Below are 18,344 nucleotides of genomic sequence, written 5' to 3'. Positions count from 1 at the left end.
CACTTTCTGCGGTGGTGGGTGCACCTGGGCAAAGTGATGGGACTCACATCACGTCTCAGTGATCCATCAGTCAGACAGTGCTATCCTATAGGCTGGGTGTCAGAGAACTGCCCGTGCTACAGACCCACAGTCTGTTTTATACTGCTTTTGAATTTCCCTCATTCTGACAGAAGAATGGTTCATTGTTGGCACACATGGTGAGCCAGCTTCAGGGCTGTTATAACCTGTAATAGCTGGCGACAGCCTCCAAGACACTGGTATGTCAGGCCAAAGACATGGCTGGCAGCAGTCGTGGCCATACTTACTCTTTCACTGACTTCACGTGTTCTACAGTTATGACATGGACAGTGAAAAGTGGTTTCATAAAATCTGTGCCTGTATGGGACTTTGTATTTCATAGAAATATCCATATAATCACCAGATTTCTATTCTGCAGTGACAGGACAGGAAAAGGATTTAATTTCAGCTGTTTAGGAGAATTTGTTTCGAATAGACTAAGTAAAAACCCTAGCCATTCTCTCTGTCTCTTTTAAAACGTGGTTAGCTTCTTTGATGCAGTTGACCTCAGAGATTCACCACTGCATGTACTGTGATTTGAATGAGAAATTTGCTGCTCTCAAGATTGAGTCTAAGCAGAACTCCTATTTGATAAACTAATCTTTGTAAAATCCACCGTGCTGCTGTGTTTAACAGAGCCAGGAGCCAGCGATCGGTTCTTTTTTTTTCTTTCTTTCTTTTGTTCTCTTTCAATGGACTATTTAGAGTACAGCATGCTGAAAAACTAGGAATGAGGCTCCCCAACAGATAATAGTTATATCTGTATTCTTCCTTTTGCCAGAAACACAAGCCACTCAATCCTTAGAGCAATCAGCACAAAACACATCATGTTAAATCCCTCATTTCTTTAGCATAATATGAAGTTTCTCTTTCTCTCATATTACCATTCTGGTCAGTCAGGTATGTGAGGTTTTTCTAGGCAACAGGTGTTTTTTGAAATAAAATACAACCTTCCCTTCAGTTATTATGTGAAAGACACAGCAGCTGCAAGTATAATGCTGAGGACACATGGTCTATAAGACACCCAGAAGAAAAATACTACTTGTTCCACTTGTTAAGGTAAAGCACAGATGTTGCTTCAGTGATAAGCATGAGCATAAGGCAACCACAGTCTGCTTCATGTTGTAAATTCAGAATCTAAGATTTCAGAATATTTAATAGGCTGCAGTCAGGATCACTGGTTTCTTTATGTAAGGGAAAGTTGTTTATATCTAATCTCACAGTCCTAACAAATACTCTTTACACAGTTTTCATTACACTATAATCAACAATATGCTAGGGACTATCCACAGACTTGGCAGATACATTATTAATAATCTTTTATATAGATTCAGTTATGAGTATCAAATAATGATAAATGTATAAATTAATACACTTACTGATTTAAACATTTACAGAGAGTGTACATTAAAAACATTTTAGTCATTTAGGATGTTAAATGCCATTTTTTTCTCTGCTTAGTGTTGGTACTAAGGCTAATTCTGTATCTCTCAGATCTAGACTGTTGTGAAATCAATTTCAAAATAAAGGTGTCTAATGAATGTAATGACCCAAGCTAGAACAGATCCTTTCCAGGGAGCAATTCTCTGCTTAGTCAGGTGGATAATTCCCCCTAACCCCTCACTCTATTGATTTTTCCCTAATTTCTTTTAAGAACAAAACACATATTTAGTAGCTTACAGTATAAATGTTCAGATGAAAAGGCTTTTTCAAATAAAAAGGAAGTGCAGCATTTTCTCAGAAACACAAAGATCATCTAGAACTGCCCCATCTCCTTACTCCTTCCAGTTTTCTAGGCTTATCTAGGTCAGAAACCCTACCCTACCAACAAGAACATATAACACCACAGAGAAAACACAGTTCACAGAATAATCCCAGAGTTCGTGCCCTGTTAGTAGACTAGTTACTCTGGGTGTCTTGCAAAATATTTATGCTGGCCTTGCAGCATACATCCCAGTAGCCTGCAGGACTGCATGTTTTTCTGGCTACACTGTTTGTTATGTGGAGCAGCTGCTGCAGTGAATTGGGAAACATATGGAGAAAGGCCTGATGGAATGGATCTCCTAGAAAAGCCAAAGGCTTCACGCTCCTGCACATCCAGCTCAAACTGATCCTGGCTCTTTCATGTGTGGTTTTTTTTGTTTGTTTGTTTTCCAAAATCTGTATTGGTAAGCTGTCAATGAGTCCATATTTTGTCATTTTATCACCACCAGTTTTAGAGAAGACAAGCTTAGAAAATAAAATGAAACAAACAAGCCCTGATCACAAGATATTAAGGTTACAAAATAATTTCATAATGAAAATGATAGCGTAGTATTTACTTGCTATGACATGTGGTAAAAAAGGGTCATTTAACTGTCTGACTTCCTCATTTTTTAGTTTGCTATGGTGTTCCAAATGAAAGAGATGTGAGTAATAAAAACAATCAAAAGAACGAATTCTCTACATTAACTGCAATGATGATATATGTGTTCAGAAGACAACCACAAGAAGTTATCGCTGCTATTTGCTACTGTTTGCTACTCATTTGTTGCTGCTTGTTCTTCATTGCGTTCCTGTCATGCAAAGGGCTCAGCAGCCAGCAGGACAATTCAAATTGCTCGTGACTGAGAATCTTTATATATTTTGCCTACTATGGTCTTCAGCCTTTGGTGCTGTAGAAGAGGAGCAGTCTCTTCTCTTGAATTCGTACAGCCTTCTGCCCTTCCTGAACCAACTGTCCTCAGTGTATTATGCCAGGTTATTGCCAGTACAAGAACTAATAATTCAGAGTACTGCTATTAAGATTCTCCTCTACTCAGCAGTCAAGGCTGATCATACAGATTCCAAGACTTGTGCGCTTACAACATAAGGAGAAAATCTGTGTAAATACTCACATGCGTCTTCACGTCACCTTCAAGAATCTTGCTGTACCTGAGAAACTCAGCAACACTTCCATTCAGCAGCCTGTCAAAGGCTTCAACATATGGTGCTATGCCTATAGAGGAAGAGCATTTCATTATAATGGGTTCATAAAGTACATAATGCATAGGACATTTATTTGTAGCAGATGGAGAAGAAATACCATAGAAACAGGGGAAATTGCTCTAACTCAGTTTCTCCCATACTCATTCATTTGTGAAATCAGTGAAAAAGGATGTATAATGATATTTTTCTAGTTTTTCTAGAAAGAAAGAAAAACAACAACAACAACAACAAACCAAGCCAAACCAAAACAAAAAACCTGATCTGGTAGAACTTGGCTAGGAACATGAAGAGAATTTACTCTAGAAAGTAGCAGGAAGCCTCCTTTGTCTTAAAATAACAGGTGCTAAAATAAACATTTCTCGGCCCTTCAAAGGCCTAGTGGCCTGATAAGTATTATTGTCTTAATAAAATTCTACTGTTGTTCATAAAACAAATATTATCTCCTAAAAAGAATCTGCACTGTACTGGACAACTATTTTTATACAACCTACCCATTCCTGAAGATCTTAGTATTGTTTGGTGGCTTTTAATAACAAGCAATTAGATTTCCAGTAAGATACAGTCTTAGAATCTGTTGGCAGTGGATTAATGCAGTGAGATGTAGCTTTGTAATCTCCTTATTTTGTTGTCTGACCTTGCAAAACTGCCACTGGATAAAGAAAGCTCAAACGAGCCTTCTAGATGACATATCCCGTTGACTATATATATGTGCTACACATTCTAACAGAGGAATAAAAATGCTATTCTCTATATGGTATACAGAGCAGTTTCCTGATAAAGTGGACAAACACAAAGTGCAGATTAGACTCAGGTTCTTATGCACCTGGCTTCTAAAATGGCTCTATGTGGCACCTTTTAAAACAGCAAAAGTAATCTTTCCTTGGATGCTTTCCAGCCCTCCCTTCACTCCCTGACATATCCTCATGGGTCATCTATGCCTCAGAACCTTTGCCAGGTCCAAACATGAGCAACACACATGTGAATTTATGGCATCTGTAGGATCTGAGAGACCAAGGTTAAAATTCTTCCCAGCCTCTCTCCCTCATTAACGAAGCCTGAAGATTTCTCTTGAAGAGGTACCAGGCTTTCCCCAGAGTTTGCCTTAACCTTTTAGCACTCTATGACAATTGTGTCCAAATTCATAATCTTGAAAGCCCTTTTTATTCCATAAGAGTCATCTGGCTCCTTGACAGAAAAAAAGAAAGGCCCCAGCAATGGGACTTTGCAATGGCCTGTGTGAAAAAAAAAAGTAGTTGGCCAGCTAGGCAGGATTTCAAGGCCTCTTTTGTGCTCTTGATGTCACTCACCTTTAATTCTGAGGAATTTCTGGGCTTTCTTCCATATTGAGTGTTTGTGTGTAAACCCCTAAATGACCTCGTGTACAAAAGGTTTTAGTTGGGGAGATGCTTTCCAAAGCCCATTTATGTTCTTTGTAAAAATCTGTGTATGTCTCCAAGAGAATCATTGTAACCTTTTACTTTAGATCAGAGTTTTAAATAGCAGTTCACCAAATGGCAATTGTCTTATGCAAAACTAGAAGGCAACTATGCTATTTTTCACTATTCAATACATCTAACACCCAGGAACATTGACTAGATTTTGCCGTGGGCTCTGCAGAGCAACTGAATGTTTTGTTTGTAATCCTGCTGCTGTAATGCCATTTAGGAAAACAGTAAAGGTACAGTTCTCCCATCTTCCTAAATATTTTGTTGGTTCTGAAAAAGTATTAATTGAAAAGCCAAGGCTATTTTTTTGTAATAACTCTAATTATGGAATGGTCTTCCAGGGGAAGGGGTCATGACAGAAGAAAGCAACAGAAGTCCATTTCCACTAGAGACTTTAAAAAGGTGACATTCTGGCTGAGTGTCAGTTTTAAAGGAGAAAAAAAAAAAAAGAGACCTATTCTGTAAGACTGTCAACTCTGCAGTTGCTGTGAAGGTTAAGTGAACCTCTGCAGGAGCACAAAACCAAAGGCACATAGAACAATGCTTGTGGCACTATAGGCATGTCAGTCGCCCAAACTGAAGATCTGGTACAGTCTTTCCTAACTGCATCAGGCAAAAGCAAATTCCTGAGTCCCCGTGTGAGACAGCTCCGCCAGGACATGTGGTGCAGGCTGGCAAAGTGCCCCATGGCGCCGCTCAGCTCAGCTTCTTGCTGCAGCCTCCCTGCGGGTGTGTTTTATCATCTCGCTCCGACCAGGTCTGTCAGCTGGTTTCTTCCAGGGATCTGTTGAGGTTTTAAGACTCTGCTTCCCTGGGGGGTGAATCTTTTCACCTGCCTGAGCTCTGAGGTCAGGCCAAGGGTACAGCAGTTGTCATGGAAGTACCTCACATGGTGGGTTTGTCTCCCCTTCTGAAAGCAGCCCTGGTTCTGCCATACTGGATTAATACAGAGATCCACCTAAACTGTTTCATTAAAGGATTGAAGCCTGTATTTTTTAAAAATGTAGATTCCCCAGTAATCATTTATTTGTTAATTTGTACATGGATCGTGTTTCTCCATGACTTTCCTACAGTGTGCTAGCTGTCTAAGTTTTCTCTGGACTGTAAGCATTTTATTCCTGAAGATCCCTGTGACTGGCAAACTCATCTGCTATGGGAGCCTGGTGGAAGACACTCCCTTCCTGCCATAACAACACGCTTCTCTCCATCAGCTGCTGCACAGCAGCTGCCAGCGTGGGGGCCCACGGCATCCATGGCTATGGGGAAGGTCCCTCAGATGTGTTGTGGAGAAGGGCTGGCACACAGGGACAATAAAGCAGCTGACGTACGCTGACTTGCTCCTGTGGCAGTGAGGAGGCTGCCTGCAGCTTTCTGCTGGTTCTGAAGCTTTCATGCAGCAACTGAGTCCATGCTGGGATGTGCAGGAAAAGGGCCAAGGAATACAGAAAGCAAAGGACGTGAAGCAAATAAAGGGATATTTGTCAGGGTCTGGGTGAAAAAACAAGCTCTGGGGAAAGGAAAGGGCACCTCTATTCAATCAACATTAGAACTGCCACATTTATAAGGTTATGTACCCTGTGCATTTCAGGAACAACAGGAAAATTAAGGAGCGAAAAAATAAGATTTGGTCGATTTATGTGAAGAAGTGAAGACAGGCTTTTTTTGTGTATTCTCCAATGTGGTGCTTTGGAGATCCGCTTGAGAAGGGAGAGCTCAAGAGATAACAACGTAAGGCCATGGATGTGTGACCGCCTTTAGTGAGAAAATGCTTATGAACAAATTTGATTAAGGATATTAAACAAGTGAATGAAGTAGGTCCACACTGTGAAATTCAGAGACCTGGCAAATAAACTCAGTGTTTATATTGCTGACTTCTTCAGGAGTATTTATACTGTAAATTTTGGATACGTCTCAGTTCTTCTGCTAGTTGGGCTCAAGCAGACATTTTCATCTGGTGAGTTATCTACAACAATATAAATGCTGAAATGGAAAGAGTGATACAGCTTGAAATATGGACAGTATATTTAAGAGACTAGTCAAATCTTGATTTTTCTAGGCTATATTGATTTACAATTATGCTTACGACTAAGCTTGTCACACGACATTTCTCAATTCATTTTTTAAAATCCTACTTTCTTTTGACACAGAATTCATAAGTGGTGGGATTGCACTCCCTCTTAGAAGATGAACACGTGTGCTACTTGATTCTTTTTTAATAACAAAGATGGTACTTAAAAAAACCCACTTACTTCCATTGACTCCATTGATGGCATCACACTCCATTCCACCAGATCTGTGTGAATCTGAAAATAATGATTCAAGTCGAGTCACTGCTTTCTCCAGTCTCTCCATCAAACCATGAGTCTCTGCCATTCTGAAAAGAGAGTCATCAAGGACAGAAACAGTGTTAGACCCCTCTGAGTAAAGCCCATACTTCACTTCATGTTCACCTCGTGTTCATGTTCATCTTGTGTTCATCTCATGCCTTTATCTTTTATCAGCTTTTATGGTAAAACTCGTATATTTAGGGATTGTCTTTCTGGCATATAAGCAGTTGCAGTGAAGCAGCTGACATATGGTAACTTGCTGCTTTGTCAAACAGGGAATATGATCAGCACTCAGCCCTGGTTTTATCTTGTAAACAGCAGATTCAAATCACTGCTAGCATGGCTTTGGACAGACTATATGCAGACAATTTATGACAAGTGTATGCGTATGCTCCCAATCAGATATTGAGAAGACTGAAACATTTCTAAATGTAATTGGTAGAAACTTATGCCTACAATGATTTGCATCAGCCATTTACAGAGGCAAAAGTACGGACCCAATTAATACTTGACTGAAAGCCAGACTTTAAATGTATACTTCCTGATCTTTGAAAAGGTACATTCTGAAATTTGCCTTAGCCTTTTGTACGTTGTAGTAAGACTAAGCCACTTTATTGAAGACTACACAAGATATGATTTGATTTCCCATTACTTATTTTTTTTCTTACAAAAGTACCTGATGTGAATCAGCGTTTCCCAAGCTTTTTAAATCAAGGAATAATTAACCTTTGGAAGGAAAAAAAAATCTAGGGGCCTGCTTGTGCAGTACTGCTACAGTGCTTTTAATTTAAAATGAAATAGCAATTAGGTTAAATTTTTAACAACTCGGACATTACCTTCTTTCCTCACAATGTGATTATCTCCTTCCCTACATGTGAGGAAGTATAGGCATTGACATGTTTGAATACTGGCCAATGTTTCAGGGAACACGGTGCTATACACACCTCATACTGAGAAAATATAAGCAAAGACAAAGCTATGTTTAAGTCCCCTATCAATATAACAAGTTTAATGTACACTTTCTTCACTTAAAGGTTGTGAGTGTTTTATTCTGCTAAGCAACATACAGTAAGGGGGTGGGGGGGGGTGACCTATGGCTATTGATTGACGTGATCCTTCAGCTCAGCTTCCCCACTAGGGCTACATCCCCTGCCCAGCGCCAGGCTGTGCAGGAGTAGGGGTGAGGGGACCAGAAAAGGTTAGGTATACCTGTAATATATGTGTATTAGTTCCCAATGAACAGCCTGCTAAAAGCACTGATATTTCAGAGATACCAAAGTGCAACAGGAGATTCCAATAAACTCCGTAATACTGTGCAACGTGGGCAACCAAAACAAACAACCCTGCTGCAGTGTCCCCTACCCGACGGAGAATGTCTAAATGCTATCATTAAAAAGTAAAGTAACATGGAAAGAAGATTTGATTTACAAATTATTATGAATATTTCTTATGAATAAAAATAATAAGTGGTTTTTATTCTTAAAATTTAAGTGCGAGAGCAGATCGGCTACTAGGACAGTGGAAACACACGCAGAGTTCTTGTGCCGAGCCATCCTGCCTGTCAAACAAGGCGGGACCTTCAGACTTTACCCTATAAATATAATGAGGTTTGTGTTTGACCTAAAAGTGAAGCAGAAGATTTTACAGTGAGAAACAGTGAGAAAGTCTTGTCTGGAGTTTACGGGCTTTTCCTATTTACATTAAATAAAAAAGCAAACCCCCAACAGAGGTGACGTTGGACAGTGTGCATATAAAGACTGTCAAAATTCAGAGGGGCTCCCTGCCTATGCTGAAAATGCACACTATTCTGTTTGAAAAATCAATGAATTAAAAAAAAAAAAAAAAGCTTAACTTTTTGTAAGGTTACAAGTATCTTGGCAGCCATGAGATCAAGGTATCAGGAGAGCTTCTGAAATCTGCAAATTTTTATAAGAATATTAAACATTTTCTTAAAACAAAGCACTGTTAATCCTCAAAAATATCATGGACATATTCTTTTCACATTTTACCCTGCTACATAAAAGCCTAAAATGATGTCTGTTTTAAAAGTTATGTTTTAAATGAGTCTGAAGTTAGGCTGGTCTAATACAGCATACTAACAGTCAACTCAGTTAATCAATATTTTAAAGTATATTTCCAGTATAGTTACTGTTTGTCTTTATTTGAAGATACAGTCTGGTAGGTTTGGGTTTTTTTTTCATTTGCCTTAAAATCTTCCTTGATGACACATACAGATTTCTTTTGAAGACCCACTGCTTTTTGATCTCTTCAGCCTGATTTTGCCTGTGGAAGGACCCAATTGTTTGACTACAAACCAGGTGTGTCTGACTGCACACACCTGGAGGTCTGAGGAACCTCACAAATGAACAGTGGTGCTAAGACTTGTAATGTTCTACCTAACAAATTGCCCTCCGTAAGATGCTAAGAATATGGATTACAGTGTTATCAAGGGAACAACCCAACTCAATAACTCTACGAATATTTTAATGCAACACTTTCCAACTGCAACACAGTCTTTTGCTCACTATATTCTTCATGGCTTTATTCTGTTCCTGTTAGCTAGAGAACTACAATGTTGTTCTTCCAAAAGCAGCTATCACCAGTGAGGCAATCAGAGAATAATACATTGTTATAGTCTTGTTAGACAGATCACAGTATCACACAGTATCACAGTATGTTTGGGATTGGAAGGGACCTCAGAAGATCATCTAGTCCAATCCCCCTGCTGGAGCAGGAACACCTAGATGAGGTCACACAGGAACATGTCCAGATGGGTTTTGAATGTCTCCAGAGAAGGAGACTCCACAACCTCCCTGGGCAGCCTGTTCCAGTGCTCTGTCACGCTTACTGAGAAGAAGTTTCTTCTCAAATTTAAGTGGAACCTCTTGTGTTCCAGCTTGATCCCATTACCCCTTGTCCTATCATTGTTTGCCACCGAGAAGAGCCTGGCTCCATCCTCATGCCACTCACCTTTTATATACTTATAGGCATTAATAAGGTCCCCCCTTAGTCTCCTCCAAACTAAACAGACCCAGCTCCCTCAGCCTTTCCTCATAAGGGAGATGCTCCACTCCCTTAATCATCTTTGTTGCCCTGTGCTGGACCCTCTCCAGCAGTTCCCTGTCCTTCTGGAACTGAGGGGCCCAGAACTGGACACAATATTCCAGATGTGGTCTCACCAGGGCAGAGTAGAGGGGAAGGAGAACCTCTCTCGACCTACTAACCACCCCCCTTGTAATACACCCCAGGATGCCATTGGCCTTCCTGGCCACAAGATGTAGGAACTCTTTTAACCATAAAATTAGGGATGCCGGGTTTTCATTGTTTTTATAAGGAATGTTACACTTAAGAACTCCTCATCCATTATCTTTACACTGAACGTACCTTTTAATCTGTGTACTTATATATTAATGCCTACATAGTATTTGTATCTATATTTAGATATGTGTGTGCACATAAGTATATACACAGGGATGCATCATGTATGAGTAAAGTGCAAGTATACTTTGCCATTACACTACAAGAACAAATCAGTTGTATATGTAATAACCTTACATTTACACTACACTTCACCATCAGCGGACTAGGCATCTGTCTTACAAACAAGGCTGGAATTAATGTAACTGTTCTGAAGACTCCACCAAGCAATAGCATAACAACTCTTCATCCATTCTCAGTCTACACATTGACATCTTTGCCTATATTTAGGGATTCATGTATTTAGCTCATACTATGACAACCTTCAGCATTTTTCTTGGCCTATATTCAACTGTTCATCTGATTACTTATCATTCCGCACTGCACCCTGCGTGGTCAAACCGACATCGCAAAGCCGCAGCTCAAAAGGAGTCAGAACACAAATGGTACAGCTTGAATCTGTGAAGATACCATCTGTACAATATAGCATCAGAGCTTATATTATAAATAAACAATAAGACTGGTCTACTTACAGTGCCAAATAAAATATTTGCATGTTAATGAAAAGTAAAGAGGATGTAAATACCTCTATGGGGTGCTTCCACTCCCATAAAGCAAATTTTTATATCAAGACAGATTATCTATCTCACCTCTACTAAGACTTTAATGAAAGCTTTTATCTTCAAGTGGATTATTGGGGTTAATCATATAACTTTTCCTGGTGATCATGCTGACCACCTATAGGGAGTTAAAACCAACAGTGCTTCGACTTCCATATAATCCTGTATCCAGTTGCTCTCTTGGTGGACAAGTACACTGTCCTTCATGGAAAATAAGGTCAACCAAGAGCCAGGAAAGGTGTTAACCCACATCATTTAAATCATTTAAATGTTATTTAAATCATTTAAATGTTGACGCTGTTAACTGTCTCTTGTGCACAAAAAATACGACGGAGGATCCACAGATCTGCCCTGTTTACTGTTAGTGATATTTTTGGGGGGAGTGCTAAAGGCATGTGGTAACACTACCATCTGCTGTTTCTTCCCCAAAAGAAGTGAAGCCAAACCCAGGTAGAACAAGGCATGCTGAAGAGCAAAAAGCAGATATCTTTTTATAGGCAGGCCTTGGGAGAATATCACTGTTTTTCTCCCCACTTTTACAGCTGTCTCAAGGCACCATTTATCTATTATCAAGGGAAAAAAACTTGCCTGTAGACAAAAAATCCCTGACATACTCATCCCAAATAGCAGCCACACTGGAAGCCAAAACACACAACTACTATTCCTGTTATCGTATGTGACTTACAACAGAGGACCATATTGATCTATCTCAAAAAGAAACAAGCTGCAACAAGCCCACTGGGAAAAGCAGTATACAGGGTGTTTCAAAAAGATGGACCCAATTTGATATCTATTTGCTTTGAAATTGGGTCCATCTTTTTTAAATACCCCATTGTAGCATAAGGGGAAAAAATCAACATATCATGATGTATCAGTCATGTAAAAATGACAGTTTTGAACACAGAAATGGTACCACTCTGTAAAGTATTTAATTATTATGACAAACACGAGCAAGAGATAGTATGAAGTTCCACAGGTGCTTTTACTTCCTAGCACTCTTTTAATTTAGAAGAAAAAGAAGTGCCCTGTTTTGTTGTTATTGTTGGGTTGTTTTGTTTGTTGGTTTTGGTTTGTTTTTTTTTCCCCCTAAGTACCAGTCCTTCTAAATCCACTTAGCATGTGAAAAATGAAGTCAGGTCTCACTTATGCTCATCATCTGAGATGCTACAGGTCGGATTTTGCTTATCCTCTCTATGGCAAAAAAAGGGCAGGTGCCTAGAACAGAATACAGGCAGGAATGTGGCATTTTAACTGTACTTGACATTTCTACACTGCTTGGAAAATGTCACTCTTACTGACTGTATAGCAGCCTGCACATGTGCTTTCTCTCATAGTCTCTTAATAAATTGCTACTGAGATCTGAAATAAAATACACAAAGACCTAGATTGCCAACTGGCACTATCAGAGAGCCAGTCTTGAATATTTTATAGATCCAAAGTACTGTGTCCTCTAAGAGTTTTTCTGTACAATATATATCAAGGGAGGGGAAGTGCATACACGTTCCTGATCGTCCCCTCAAATTACAAAAGCAGCTTCTGGCACTTCATTTCTGCAAAAAACAGTTGCCTTGAGCCTGAAATGTCTCACTTCCCTACATACCATTCAAACACATGGACCAATTCCAGGCTGTGTTGAGTGGGTGGTCATTTTGCCACCTCTGGCATCAGATGCAAATTCCTGCTGCACCCCATTCTGGTCCAGACAGTGAAAACCCACTGGCCTGGGGTCTTGGGGTTTCTCATTCCCAGGCAGAGCTCCGAAGCAGCCTGCTGCTGCCTGAGTGGTAACAAGGAGCCCCTGAAGCTGTTTGGGTTACTACTATAAAAGGTTTTGGGTGGAGATTGCAAAGCAAGGGAGTATTGGTTAGAAGAAAGTGTGTGTTGGTAGACAGACAGAAACATGACCTTGTATGGTTTGTGTTTTGTTTCCCATTAGCTGTATTGGAGGAATGTAAACAGAGGCTTGTCAAACTGATCGTCAAATTGGATTAAACCAGAAGACCTCTCAGTATAGCCCTGTGTGAGGAGAATGAGTCAGGGTTCAAATCAGAGCCTTTGGTGACCCTTTTTTTTCTTGTTTTGTCCCTAGATCTGGTACAAGCTCCTTTGGAAGCAATGCTTGAGTATAAAGAATTATTATTATATCTTTAATCATAGGAAAAGATAGAATCTTGTATATCTAACAGTATTAGAATTTTGACAATTTTTGGTTTGCTTTGTTTTGTTTTGTTACAGTGGACAAGTGTTGCACCCGGAATAGCAAAAAGACAAAAATGTCTGTGTGACTTCTGCTTTTTGTAGATGGGTGTGCCATCCTGACAGATAAGTTAGTTTGAAGTCTTGAATGGCTCTAGTGTACTCACAAGAAAATATTTCTGTCTATAGCTCAATGAATGTGTTAAAACCACTGCTGTGCTATGAATGAATCCTCTATTGCTGTGCACAAAAGTGTGCTACCTAAATTCTCTCATCTGTGGACTTCTCTCTTTGGCATACCCTCTAAGTTTTTAAAGGGTCATTTTTAATTAGCAAACAATATTTTTGTGTAGAAGAGGAAAAAGCAGGTACGTGTTGAACCTCTCCCATTTAACCTATGTATTTTTCCTTTGTCTGGCTTTATGCTGTTGGTACCAAAAAGCAGGCTTTTCTGTTTGCATTCTGGCTCTTCCTCTGCTTCTCTGCCTCTCTCAGTGATCAGGCTGCTGTCTACAAAAACATGCAGGAAAGGAATGGAGGCATTTTTGTATCCCACTATTTAAAAAATATTACAAAACTGCTTTGTAAAACAATCTCTATCTTCATAAGTACCCCTAAGACTGTTGACACATTTTAGATTTATCTCATCCCTGTTTAGTCCCATCAAGCTGTGTGTCTACAAGTCAGTGTAATAATAGCACGGACTGTGGTTAGGCTTCAGATAATTTAATATGAATTATTTAAAATATGTCATGTGTTAATGTATGTGCTTAGTATCTCCCGCAATATCAGTTCACTTTCTAATTATATGGAAATTCTGTGAAGAGCTCCTATCCTTTGCTGAATAATTTTGACTGTCTTATCAATTTTGTGATCACAAAGAAAAAGTTCATTATTTAATGATATACTGAAGCAGTCAAGACTTGACAGTCTGTGTAAGCATGATTGACTCAAAATAACCAAGGCAACCCAGTTTCTAAGCACATTCTCCTATTCTTTTTATGCTCCCTTTTTATGTCACCACTGCTCATGGTCTTTTGTCTTGGTTTATTTTATTCTCTCCCTCCAATGAAGTGTAAGAGTTTTAGTGTCTCTCCAATCAACAGAAACACAATGTTCTTAGCCACCTCATTTACTACACATTAGTGTGGTGCTCTTCATGTAATCAAGCATCCTAAGGCCTTACCAGCCATTTAATTACCTGTCACAAGTCCAATTACTGTATGTAAGCAGGCTGCCTTGCTGAACCGAGAAAATACTGCATGCAAGGCATTGATTTTATTTAAGTGCTTCATTTCAGTTCATAATAACTGAACAGTAAGATTCTTTATGCTACAGTTCCAGACAAATTGAATTTGCACTGTCTGCAAGGGGAAACTCCACAAAGTACACACCCTTATGGCATGTTTCAGTACTTCTGGGATGTGAAAGGAAAAAAGCAAAGGGGGAAACTCAAAATTAAGCAGATAGTGTTGCAAGCTGTAAAAAACACAAACTATGAAATTACTTCTGCAGAAAAGATGAGATTAGAGTTATTCAGTACCAAGGTTAGTAACGGTTTTGTTTGCTGAGAGGGTGGCCTTTCATAGAATCACAGAATGTCCTGAGTTGGAAGGGACCCACAAGGATCATGGAGTCCAACTCCTGTACCTGCACAGGACAACCCCACAGTTCACACCATGTGTCTGAGGACATTGTCCAGTCTCTTCTTGAACACTGTCAGGCTTGGGGCTGTGACACCTCCCTGGGGAGCCTGTTCCAGTGCTCCAACACCTTCTGAGGGAAGAACCTTTTCCCAATGTCCAACCTAAACCTCCCCTGGCACATCTTCCTGCCATTCCCTTGGGTTCTGTCATTGGTCACCTGAAAGAAGAGATCAGTGCCTGCCCCTCTTCCTCCCCTTGTGAGGAAGCTGTAGCCCCATGAGGTCTCCCCTCAGTCTCCACTTCTCCAGGCTGAACATACACAATGACTTTAGCTGCTCCTCATACAGCTTCCTCTCCAAACCCTTCACCAACTTTGTAACCCTCTTCACAACACTTCCACACTCTGCTTCTCCTGTGTATTCATATTACTTCAAAGCATGAACAGCTGGGCTTGACTTGAGCCAAGTTAGCGAGTGTTCTTGCTCTTACCAGAACATCCTGAGGCAATTATGATCTCAGTGCTTGTTGCCGGCTGGTCTCAGACTCATCATGGCTGTCCCGCTCAGCCTGCAGCCTGTGGCCCTTCTTCCAGCATGGCAGCAGCCAGGAGGGGCTGAAGCAAACTTTTTGCCCTTTGAGCACTCCCTTTGCTCTGCCGCTCGCTTGTGATCTATGCTCATCACAAAAACTCAAGGCCTCCGCCATCTCACCTTCTGAAATTCAGCCTGCTGATTCTACAACATTGCCAGCACTGCAATGGGTTGTGCCTTTCCTTCTGATTCGGGATGAAATGGGCCACCTGCTACTAAAAAAGACCTTTCTATTTCCTGCTATAACCTGGTTACTACTTAGAGGCCCTGAGTTTTAATGACAATCCATGCAACCTTGCTCACTTACAAGATCTGAGACATTTGGCTATTTATCCTTCCTCTGTTTCAGTGTGAGCTATCATGAAGCTCAGAAAGATCAAACTGGACCCATCTTAGATGCTTGTAAAGTTAGGCTTTTCTATGATGGTTGTTTTAGAGGACCCAGAGCTGTTAGGTGAATTATTCTGCTGTTTCTTCTCTCTAAACAATGACGAATTACACATGGAAATGTAAATCATTCTTTGCATTCCTTCCAAAAAGCAATTAATTAAATAAACTAATACAAAACATAACTTCAATGCATAGGATCTCAGCATATCTTCTTGGAAAAATACGACACAATTGAATTATGTACTTGAGCATATACCTGCTTGGGGTTTTTTCAAATGTATGCTACAAAAGCATTAAGCCTTTGATTCTCAGCATACTACTACTGGTGTTTTGGATTTTACAAGTGTTTCTTTAGCCTGCTATTCCCTGAAAAATTGTGGGTCAGACAGAGCATTTTCTATTAGCAAACACTCAGGAAAGTAGTCTCACCGGGACCTTTCTTGGTAACAAAAAGTTCCCGAAAATTGACATAGTCAGGATACCTTCCAGACACAGGTGAAATGAAGACAATAGTAGCCAGTATGTGTATGGACTAAGGCTATGTCTATGCCATAAAGTCTTGCTAACATGGTGACAAAGATCACAGAGGTGACCCCAAAACCCATACTCCTGCTGAACTAGCTGAATCAGCAGAATCTCTGCCATTGCTGCAGCTGTGCTTACATGTGCTTTTGTCATCTCAGTGTACACTGCTCAGTAAAGGTGCTGATATTCTGGTACAGCTCTAGCGGTGACACTCTTGAAGAATAGCCAAGTCTTTAGAGTTCACCGCATTTCTTATTTGAACAGCCAGTAAACCATTTCTGCCAAAATTACTCATTTTTCAAAAATATGTGAGCAACTGGAGCTGATTCTGTACCTCAGGAAAACGACAAGTTCCCAATTGCTCCTCCTATTATGAAAGAAGCACATAAAAGTTTAGAGTAATGAATTAAAATTATTTAAATATACTAGGGGTGCTTAATCAAACAAAATATTTTAACCAGTTAATAATAAAACATCTGTTTTAACACCTGCAATAATTTATACCTGATTTGTTGTACATGTTTCTTTGGTTTTGCTCCAATAAGCATGATAAGTAAAGAATGTTCTCTTTCAAGTAATCAGATGTTCTAATAGGCAACAACTGCAACTACTTGTTTTGCTGCTGTTGCACATGATATTAAAACTCGTGCATTTCTTTAACGTATTTGGCAGTTCACCATTTTTTCTCTCTAGAGTTCAAACCTCTTGCAGTGTTATTGTCACTGACAATCCACAGGTTGAAACATGGGAAGATGATCTGATTTGCTCCAGGTAATGTCACAAGTCAATGTCCAGGCTGGGAGCTGAATACAATCCAACTGGTTTCCAGCCCTCCTTGCCGTGCTCTGCTTCTTTTCCAATACCTGCTAATTCCGATTCCCATGAGTTTTAGTCCTGGGGGAATTTTTCTTCCCCTAACTTAGAGTCCCCAATGTATTTTACATGGTTAATAACAATTATACACTGCGATTAGAAAATCTAATGGGGGGTGTTTTCATACATGTAATTTTAGTACCCTTGCTCCTTATGGTATATCAAGAAGCACTTTTTCTCCACTAAAGTGAGTACCACACCTGACAAAGAATAATGAAAACATGTCATAGGTGGGTTCTACTGTCATAGGAAACAATGCACATCCTCTTCATTTTTTTTTAAATTGAAAAAACATATTTTATTAATTACATTTGGAATTGTGCCTGTCCACCTTCTACATCTGAGCAGCATTCATTTGAAGGGGAAGACACAAATGAATCATAAGAATATTCCAAAGATGAGCATTTTTGTTATGCCCAAGACCAAAAAGGGCCATATTGTTGTTATGAGCCTGCCTTTGCTACAGAAGGTGAGTTGCCTTTGTTCTTGTGCTAACTTGCTCAAAATAGAATCAGTGTTATGAAAGCCTTGTGTTGCAAATGTACAGAGTTAGAAAAAAGTTTATTATCATTTGCATAATAAGCAATTAAAAGGAAATGTTAAGATAAAATTTGCATAAAATTAGGATATCCAGCTCACAGGAATGTCTTAAAAGGCCAGCTCTGAGAGTACTATATTGAGTTTCAACTCTTCTATCTACCACTTTGCTATTCTAAATATTTTTTAAAGTTATGTTTCTGAAGTAGGACTAGTTTCCTGATTACAGTTTCACTGAACAATGAAACATGGTAGTCCATGAGCCACTGCCACTTTTGCCTGGCTCAGAAATCAATTAATAAAAATGTGCAGTATTGATCCCACCCAGCCCCTCTGCTACACAGACTCCTTCTAACTATTTCTTAATAGACTGACCTCTATGTAGTTTTTTTTTTTTCTGAAAACATTGTCCATCATTGGTAAACAACCACATTTAAGTAATGCGTATAAATAAAGCTTTCTTCCCCAGATGGTCTTTTTAAGACTACCTCTGTATCTTATGAAACCCAAATTTTACTTGATACAAATAAATCCTCAGTGTTGATCCTGTAATGCTGAGATACAGACCAAGAGCCATCCTCAGAGCAAAGGACAGATTTTCCATTTTTAGGTGGGGTCATGGCAAGTTCTCCTCGGCTTTGTGCCGGCTGTGTCTCAAGGGGGTTACTCCTTTCAGATGTCAAGTTATTGCAAAACGCAGCATCTCAGGCTTCGCAGTTCTTCATCTCTGCCTTCCTCCTGCCCCCTCTGAATA

General features: G+C 39.7%; 1 protein-coding gene across 1 annotated transcript in view; it reads right to left on the bottom strand.

The window, feature by feature from the left end:
* CAP2 (cyclase associated actin cytoskeleton regulatory protein 2) overlaps positions 1-18,344 on the bottom strand; it is a 69,553-nt gene that overhangs the window by 49,986 nt on the left and 1,223 nt on the right. Inside the window, exons 2-3 of the mRNA XM_005512537.4 lie at positions 6,719-6,843; positions 2,934-3,034 (exon numbers count right to left, since the gene is read on the bottom strand). Of these exons, the coding sequence (XP_005512594.2) occupies positions 2,934-3,034; positions 6,719-6,842 (225 nt within the window). The 5' untranslated portion in view covers position 6,843. The remainder of the gene's footprint in view (positions 1-2,933; positions 3,035-6,718; positions 6,844-18,344) is intronic.

The sequence above is a fragment of the Columba livia genome, chromosome 2 (genome assembly GCF_036013475.1).
Source record: "Columba livia isolate bColLiv1 breed racing homer chromosome 2, bColLiv1.pat.W.v2, whole genome shotgun sequence".
Taxonomy (NCBI): Eukaryota; Metazoa; Chordata; class Aves; order Columbiformes; family Columbidae; genus Columba; species Columba livia.
This window is presented reverse-complemented; position numbering and strand designations above follow the sequence as displayed.